At 44.1% G+C, this 9,500-nt stretch overlaps 1 protein-coding gene across 2 annotated transcripts in view; it reads left to right on the forward strand.

The window, feature by feature from the left end:
* LOC143292743 (short transient receptor potential channel 7-like) overlaps nucleotides 1-9,500 on the forward strand; it is a 179,448-nt gene that overhangs the window by 141,148 nt on the left and 28,800 nt on the right. For both annotated transcript variants that reach the window (XM_076603280.1, XM_076603281.1), the window contains exons 4-5: nucleotides 5,674-6,327; nucleotides 8,594-8,761. In XM_076603280.1, the coding sequence (XP_076459395.1) occupies nucleotides 5,674-6,327; nucleotides 8,594-8,761 (822 nt within the window). The remainder of the gene's footprint in view (nucleotides 1-5,673; nucleotides 6,328-8,593; nucleotides 8,762-9,500) is intronic.

A 9,500-nucleotide genomic window follows, 5' to 3' on the forward strand; every position in this document is an offset into this window, starting at 1 on the left:
AAAATCATAGCGCGGGCATACACACACGTGGCTGCAGCAAGCGCGCACACACATTCTCTCTCTCTCTCTCTCTCTCTCTCTCTCTCTCTCTCTCTCTCTCTCTCTCTCTCTCTCTCTCTTCCACCCTCTCTCTCTCTCTCCCCAAACCAACACCTTCTCCCACCCCCCACACACATACCCACCCATCCTCTTCACCCTCACACACGACTTGCGCGAGAGTGAGCGTGCGTGAATGAATTTGTATCTGATTGGAAGCATGCGTGCGCGTCAGTGTTTGTAGTTCAAATGATCATGCAAATTATGTATGTTCACAAGTGTGCGCACTCTTTCTTGTCCCCATGTCCGAAAGGCGTTGTAACGCTGAGTGGGTATTAAAAAGCCTTGCATCTGTGTGTGTGTGTGTGTGTGTGTGTGTGCCCTAACGTCACGTTGTTCACTGTGTCTGGTAGCTCTGGATCCAGTGGAAAAAGTCGGAAGTTGAAATGATGACACGCTGTTCTGATACAGCTGTGATCATCCAGGAGAGGAGAATTATGGAGAATATGTTACAGCGAAGAAAACGTGGCCTTTTGGATTTGTAGTGGAAACTAGATGATAAACCAGATGATGATGTCAAGGAGTGGAACTCGATTTGCTTTATCAAAGGTCTCCATGACGTGTTTTTCTGGTGCCAGAAGGCTCTGAAACTGTGTGCGAACATTCTTACATGACATGCTGATAGTAACTGATGCTAGCTTAATTGTTATCGGCTGCATGTACGTTCTTTGAGATGATATGAGCAGACACACACTAATTTCCGAAAAACACTGATGAAGCGGCATTTTTCTTTGCTTCGATTTAGCCGCTATTGCGTCTTGCGGGGCAAGCTTTTTCTGGCCTCAAGAGTTATCGTACATTTCCGCTGCAGCAGCCATTGACTGTTCAACAGTCTGAAAGTGTAGATCAGATGAGAGAACTCGGTGTGTGTGTGAAATTTAACCGGATGATGACGTCTGGTTGTGACATTCTCAGACTCTGTCTGTCTCTCTCTCTCTCTCTCTCTCTCTCTCTCTCTCTCTCCCGCTCCGCTTTCTCCCAGTATATGTGTGTGTGTGTGTGTGTGTGCGTACTCGCGCAGTTGCGCAGGTATACGAAAATGTAAAGTGTCTGGTTTTAATTTTCAGTGAACATTTTCACACTTCGTCCAAAAAATCAAAAGAACTGATTGAGGGTGAACATCGATCTAAGGAACTAAAGTTGTTGCAGAAGAAGTTGTCATCGTTTCAGCAGTAACAGAAGAAGTGATCATAGCGGATACTTTGACTGCTGTTTCATCTAACATCAGTTCGACATATGTCGGTGGCGATATCGCTTGAAACAGAGTGGGTGTGGTGCTGTAAGATGTGTGAACGAAAATGACCTACTGATGGGTTTCAATACCCTCATTCACTAGGATAACCACTGCTCCCACCCCCACCCCCACCCCCATTACCCCCTCCCCTCCGTACCCCTGGGAAGATAGGGGGAGAGCATCTATCAGTCGTCCGTCAGATTTAGTTTATCGCCTCTCGCCATTAATCACACAGTTCGTGGGTGCTCGGAATCGCGCACACAAAGAGTTGTTCAGAGCGCGTGAGCTGATTGAGTCTATCTTCATCGTCAGCACGCCGGGTCATGGGGTCACGAATACATCGTACACGTTTGCCTGTGAGACAAATGCGCACGTGCGCTAACGTACATACTTATATAGAGCAGATGCGCGCTCGAGCGAGCACTCACGCATAAACACACTAACGGTAAGAGAAGACCCTCGCAAACACAAGGCATGCTTGTGTTTTCTCTCTCTCTCTCTCTCTCTCTCTCTCTCTCTCACACACACACACACACACACACACACACACAACACACACACACACACACACACACACACACACACACACACACACACACACACACACACACACGCACACACACACACACACACACACACACACACAGAGTCATTATGACGACATACATTAAACTAAATGCCCGCTGCCAAAATGAAACAAAGCAGCCATACACTGATGTTAGCTATACCTTCCCAAGTTTGTTTTCTTGCATTTTCCTCTACACTCATCATCTTCCATTGAGATGCTTTGAATCACAGGAGAGGTAACAGACAGGCCAGCAAGAGAGACGCAGACAGGCAGACAACAAAAATAAAACAGAAAACACCATCCTCATGTGATACAACAAAAATGTAGCAATCAGTTAGGATCAAGTATGTGAACAGATGCTGCTGTTGCCTTCTGTACGTTATGCCAAGATGGCTCAGAATCCATCAAGATGATTGAAGAATGGTGAAATTCCAGAAGGGTGAATAAGATTATTATCTTTACTTCTGACAGTCATACTTCAGTAGGGATCAAATGAAGCCGTCACACAAAATACGTCTGATGTGTGCTAGAATTTTTTTTTCCATTATCTAAAATAGATGTAGGGAGGGGTGGGGGTCTCTATTGTGGGAATATTTCACTGCAGTCGTCGTCCTGTTTCTGTGGGTCATGTTTATGTGTATATGAAGTCAGTTTTTCGTTCTTCCGGTCCTGCTGGCGTCCAGAGTCTGAGTTCGAGTCTGCTTTGGGAGAGACCGGGATTGTACTGCGTGAGAATATAGCTGCTTGGAGTATTGAAGATGCGGTAGCAACGAAAAGGGAGAGGCAGTCTCGGATTATTTATTCATACAGTGCCATAGCCGTACGTTAACACTTTTGGCTTATGAAATGCTAAAAGAACTGGCGGGGCTGATGCCCCATACACAAAATATTTTGAAAATATTGAATGCATTTGCAAGGGTCGTTTAACGGTAAAGCACGTTTTAACCAGCTGTTTAGAAATGAAATCTTTTTTACCCCCAGAAATTACTGAACATGTGTTACCAGTTTCAAATTTTGTTTGTTTGGTTGTTTTTTTGGGGGGGAAGTTGTGTATTTCAAAATGTTCTTTATTAAAGTTAGCTTGCTATGTGTTAAATAGTCCAGTTGGTTGTTTATTGTAGGTCCCCACATCATCCTCTTTTCAAATAATAATCTATACAAGTATTGCATACAATGCTTGATTATTGATTAATTTTCTGTCCTAATCCCGCTTCCCACATCCCCCCTCTCAAACATACTCTTCCAATATTATGTTTTTCTTTCTCCAATCACTGACACTCACCCTCTCCATTTTAGCATTTTGTACTCTATCTTTTCCACATTCTGTTCTCTCTCTCTTTCTTTTCCTTCCTCAATCCTCTCCCCCTCGACCCCCACCCCCCACCCCCATCCCCCTTCCACTCCACTTCAACCGCGGCCCCCCCGCCCCCCCCACGCACCCCCTTTTCAGTTAAACATTTCTTCCCCTGCCATTGATTTTCACAAATAATGATTTCTAATTTATGATGATAATAATCATCATTATGATATAAATGATAATAATACAGATAATGATAATAATATCATTTATTTTCAGTCTAATACCATCATCTTAGATGAACAGACTATAAATGAATAAACAACAACAACAACATAGCCGTAATTGAAAATTACAAAATGCTGCAGATGTCGTCGTAATAGTCAGTGTCGGTTCATCTGCTTTCGCATCTTGATTATTGAAACTACAGAAATTAAGACATTAAATCGGATGGGGTAGTTGACTGCTGGCAAAGATTTTCATCTATAAATGTAAAATTAATGAAAATCTACCACATTTTCACGCATTTCAGAAATATCTAAAAGGAAGGTACGAAATAGGAAAATGCATTTCATTTGTAAACAAGACCTCAATAAATTTCATTAATGATTGGAATCACTACAAAAATTTAATGGAACTAAGCCAAAACGTTGATGCTTGAATAGGATATATAAATGACAATGTATTAATATTGGCAACGGCATTGAAAGTCTTATATTTGGTGTGAAATGAATTAAGTGAATATGACATACATCCATATATGTATATGCATATATGTGTGTATATGTAAAAACACGTTGTGTGTGTGTGAGTGTGAATCAACTCCATCACTTGTAAACAGTGATAATGTGTCCATTCTACGTGTGCATACAATTAGATTTTTTTCTTCTTCTTTTCTTTCTTTTGCTGAAAAAAGGGGGAGGGGAAAAAAAGAAAAAAAGGAGGTACATCCAGCTGCAGACACTGATAATGAAGACCGGATTACTTATGACAAGCGTTTTGTTTGTTTATTCTTATACTATTTGCTATTCAATGTTATGATTCGAAATCTATTCTTTGCACTTTGGGGGGAGCATTTGTGTTTGTTTTATATAAGTGTTTGTATGTGTGTGTAGTTTTAGATATATATATATATATATATATAATGTATTGCTTGGTTGTTCTTTGTGGGTTTTTTTTTTGTTTTTGTGTGTGAGGTTGTCTTTTTGTTTGTTTTTTGTTGTTGTTTTTGTTTTCTCTCCCTTTTTCCGATTTCGTTTGTTATGTTTGTTTTTGTTGTCGTTGATTTTTTTTCTATACATGTATGTATCCAAAAAATGATTTTAAAATATGTTTGGAAAAAAAAGAAAAGAAATTAAGACATTAGGCTACTGCTACTCTGAACTCAAAGGCTGTATACATACATAGTGTTAGAGAGAGAGAGGGGGGGGAGGTCCGAATGATTCTCAGAGAGGGGAAAATGCTGAAACGAATGGGGGAAAATCGTGAAGAAAACGGGTAAAACAGAATGAGTTCTTTGCATCAAGAGGTCCATTCTTTTTTTCTTTCCTTTGTTTTCTTTTTTCTTTTTCTTTTTTTCTTTTCCTTTTTTTCAAATTTCCGCATCCACCAGTCCGAAGGGCAAGAAGCTGAAGTCACTATCCACACGCACACGCACATGTATCGTGCAGCTATTTGTTCTCTTCGGTACTGCATTTCTGAACTTTCCGGGTTGGAAGGAAAGTTGTAAAGAGTTGTTGCATGGTAGGACACGAAGCAGTACCGAATATTGCTTTTTGTCACAATGAAATTATGGTATCAATATATTTTATGTGCTGTTCTGGAAAAGTCTGAACTCGACAATCTAGGAGCAAGTCATTTCTCTTTCTGTCCTATGTGTACTCCATTCATTGTGACTCTTTCTGTTCCTGCAGACTGTGAATGTTAAATGCATGCCCAGTAAATGAATGACATCGTCAGTGAAATACAGAGTCATGACTCACTGCTTCGCTTGACACATTGCAGTAATCCTGTCTTTCCTATCTGATCTCTGTGTGATGTCCACACATTGCAGTAATCCTGTCTTTCCTCTCTGATCTCTGTGTGATGTCCATGCATTACAGTGACCCTGTCTTTCCTCTCTGATCTCTGTGTGATGTCCATGCATTACAGTGACCCTGTCTGTCCTCTCTGATCTCTGTGTGATGTCCATGCATTACAGTGACCCTGTCTTTCCTCTATGATCTCTGTGTGATGTCCACACATTGCAGTGACCCTGTCTGTCCTCTATGATCTCTGTGTGATGTCCACACATTGCAGTGACCCTGTCTGTCCTCTCTGATCTCTGTGTGATGTCCATGCATTGCAGTGACCCTGTCTGTCCTCTATGATCTCTGTGTGATGTCCATGCATTGCAGTGACCCTGTCTTTCCTCTATGATCTCTGTGTTATGTCCATGTATTGCAAGTGACAGTGTCTGTTGCTGACCCTGTGTTCCAGCTGACCGATGAAGAACGTGTGTTCCTCAATGCCGCCTTTCTGGGCGACGTGGGCATTGTGCGCCAGTCGCTGGAGGAGTCCGGGGACTCCAGCCTGTCCGTCAACTGCGTGGACTACATGGGCCGCAACGCCCTGCACCTGGCCATCGACTCGGAGAAGCTGGACATCATCGAGATCCTGCTGGACAACCTCAGCTTCAACTGCATCGAGGAGGCCCTGCTGCACGCCATCAGCAAGGGCGCAACCAAGGTGGTCAAGATCATCATCGAGCACCCCAACTTCATGGCCGGCGAGGACCGGCTCCGGCGGATGGGCGGCGGGGAGGCGTTCTTCCGCACGGAAGAGAAGAGCCAGTTCCCGCCGGACATCACTCCGCTCATCCTGGCCGCCCACTACAACAACCACGAGATCATACAGATGTTCCTGTCTAGGAACCACACCATCGAGAAGCCGCACCCCATCTCCTGCAAGTGCACGGACTGCGTCACCAAGCAGAACTACGACTCGCTCAAGAGGTCGCGGTCACGGCTGAACGCCTACCGGGCGCTGGCCAGCCCCGCCTACATGGCCCTGTCCAGCCCGGACCCCATCATGACCACCTTCGAGCTGCGGCAGGAGATGATGAAGCTGGCCGAGGTGGAGAAGGAGTTCAAGGTCGGTCATGGGGGTCGGCAGGATATAAGGAAGGGGAGCAAGAGGAAAGTGAGGTCGGGGAATGCGAGGGGAGGTGGGGATGTATAATGTGTGGAGAGAGTTCGAGAGCGATGCGGAAAACGAACGGTTTTGTGTGTTTGACAGTTCGGTGTGTGTGTGCGCACGCGCTCGCGTATTTGTATGTGTGTTGTTGTTTTCTTGAACTTTCACAAGCGCACTTATTCTTTTTCTTGTTTTGACATATGTTTTACAAACTCCTCCATTATTTCCAGCTGGTGTCAGCACGAAATGCATTGAAAATGTCAAACATTTTTCAGTGTCAGTGGAAGCAACATGACACTGTTCAGAATACAGAAGACGACGAAGAACTAAAATTAGAAAGGGAGGAACAAGGAACCAAAAATGGAAAGAAAGAGATATATAATCTTTGATAACTTCATATTCAGGCAGGCAGAAAGGAGGAAGAAAGATACAAGCACCATTTACATAATTGCCTATGTCCCGATCAAGCTTCTCAGCACAACACTGTCAATCAATATTGATGAGTCACACCACACGGGCGAAAGTTGAGAGCGATTCTTACATCGTTTTGCTCCTGTTGCCATCTTTTCGCACAGGATGCAGTGGAAGGGGAAGGAGGCGAGGGGTCACTCAGACAATAAGTCACAGAATCTATTCCCAATCCAATAATGCAGTTTACGGTACAGACGTCAGAATGTTTTAGTCCACCAGTCGACTGTCTCCTTTCGGTGGTGCAACAAAACTGATTGTTAGCAGTTTGAATGGGGAAAAGAAAACAGATGGAAAGGCTGTCGACAGGGCGTGAACGATTGGGTTTTCGGGTGTTTTCCAGTCAGCAGCTGCGTCAGAAAGAACGTCTTTGCTATTTTAAAACCATTTACGTGTCAGAGATGTAGGCTTGATAACAGCTCTGTACGCATGTGACGAAACACACACCGCTGTTATTAGTGTACGTGACTGTTATTGCCACTACCAGATTTGTCCCCGGGTTCGTTTGCTTAGTTTGTGAGTGGGGGTTTGTTGTTGTTGTGTGTGTGTTCGATGTTATTGTTTTTTGGGGGGGTTTGGTTTTTGTTTGTTCTAGGTTCTTGTTTTTTTGTTTTGTTTTTTTGCTGTTGTTTTTTGTTCTTGTTGTTGTTTCTTTGGATGGGTGGGTTAATTGGTGTTTTCTGAAGAGGGGGTGTGGCGTGTTACACCTCTACACCGGTGCACAGTCCAAGAGGAATCGAGGGGGGAAAAGAGGGAGAGCAGGAGCCGTTGCCAGGCAAATTACCAATCACAACGATTAACATCAAATCGGTTATCGATCGCTCACGATGGGGGGGCTGTTGACACCGCCCAACGCACATCCTCCCCCACCTCAACCCTTAGTCTCTGTCTCCCCCCCTCCCTCTGCCGCCCCCCCCCCCCCCCCCCCCCGCCCCCCCCCCCCCTTCGGTTTCCCACATCCCCCTTTCTTCCTTCAGTTCCCTGGGATGTCTAACTCTGTTTGATCTTCCCACTTTTTTTCAGACTCTCTCCCCACTTTCATCTGTTCGGTTCTTTTATTTGTTTATCTATTTATTTGTCGATCCATGTTTCTTGCTTTTTCCTACCTGGTCAAAGTTCTTTCTTCTTGTTTCTCCTCCTCTTCATGTGCTACTCCTTTTCTTCCTCGTACTTATTCTCCTCCATCTCTTCCTTTTTTTTTCTTTTTTTTAGGAGGGGGTGGTGCGGGGAGGGGGAAGGAATTAGGGATGTGGAGGTTTTCAGGATGGAGGTGATGAAAGATTTTGTTCGTCGTATTTCGCGTATGTGTGTGTGTCTCTCTCTCTCCCTCTCTCTCTCTCTCTCTCTCTCTGATGCGGTGTTTTGATGACGTCAGCAGGGAAATAACAAAAACGCGATGATGTTGTAATGACGCCATTGATGTGGTGATGATCTCACGATGCTGTTATGATGTCAACAGGGTACAACAAGGGCGCGATAACGTAATGACTTCATTGATATGGCTCGATGATCTCACAGTATTTTAAAGTCATTGTCAACAAGGACACAGTGACGTTGTGCCAAAGTTGATGACATTGGAATGACATCAGTGATATGGGGATGACCTCGCTTTGGATGAATGAATAATATGGATACTTACACAGCGCCTGTCCTCGGTCGGAGACCACGCTCTAAGCGCTTTACAAAAACCGGGTCATTTACACAGCAGGCTGCCTACTTACGTAGAGCCGACTGACGACCGTGTTTTGTTTTCCAGAGCGAATATCTGGGCATGGTGGAGCAGTGCATGAACTTTGCCTGCGAACTGATGGACCTGTGCCGGGGCACCCAGGAGGTGGAGGCGGTGCTGAGCGATAGCGGCGAGTTCTCCGACAGAGACCCGCTATCCCGCCTCAAGATGGCCATCCGCTATGAAGAGAAGAAGGTCAGGCGTCCGTGCCTATTTTATCCCGTGGGTAGTGTGGGTGTTGTCACGTTGTTGTGGTGACTGTGGTTGTGGAAGATGTAGGAGTAGTTGTAGTTGTAGTTTCGTTTAACGTTTGTCATTAAATTTTGTGTGGTATAGATGGGTGAATTGTGTTGTGATATGAGTGTGTGTGTGTGTGTGTGTGTGTGTGTGTGTGTGTGTGTGTGTGTGTGTGCGAGTGTGTGTGTGTGTTTGTGTGTAAACCTAGTAGTACACATGCCATTGCTGCATCTCGTAGATCTAATCATTGACGTTACATAGAACAGGTGCATTATTTGAAATTAACCATCACTGACGTATTGTTGTTCTTTTCTCTCCTTTTTTTTCTTCGTTTTTTTTTTTTTAACGGCACTGAACTCTCTTTATGTTCGGGAACACAAACGTGAGTTACAACACAAATCTATACACAGAAGTGTTGCATTTCCATGCTACAGATATATATATAGACGAGCCAACAAAACATACAAATAAAAACGAAGCAGACAGCGGAGACAAAAGAACACTCCATCTGTATGTTATGTTGGCTGGTCTGTAGAAAATCGTATACCATAGCGTCGAAACGTATCTGTTTTTTGAATCACTTCCTGTCGTAACTCGGGTACGTGTTCCCACCCGAAAGGCGAATTCAGTTTTTATCGAATATCCCAAAGAACGGATAATGTACCACAAGTGACTGATTTTGAAGAATGCGCCTCTT

This window comes from Babylonia areolata, chromosome 18 (genome assembly GCF_041734735.1).
Source record: "Babylonia areolata isolate BAREFJ2019XMU chromosome 18, ASM4173473v1, whole genome shotgun sequence".
NCBI classification, from domain to species: Eukaryota; Metazoa; Mollusca; class Gastropoda; order Neogastropoda; family Buccinidae; genus Babylonia; species Babylonia areolata.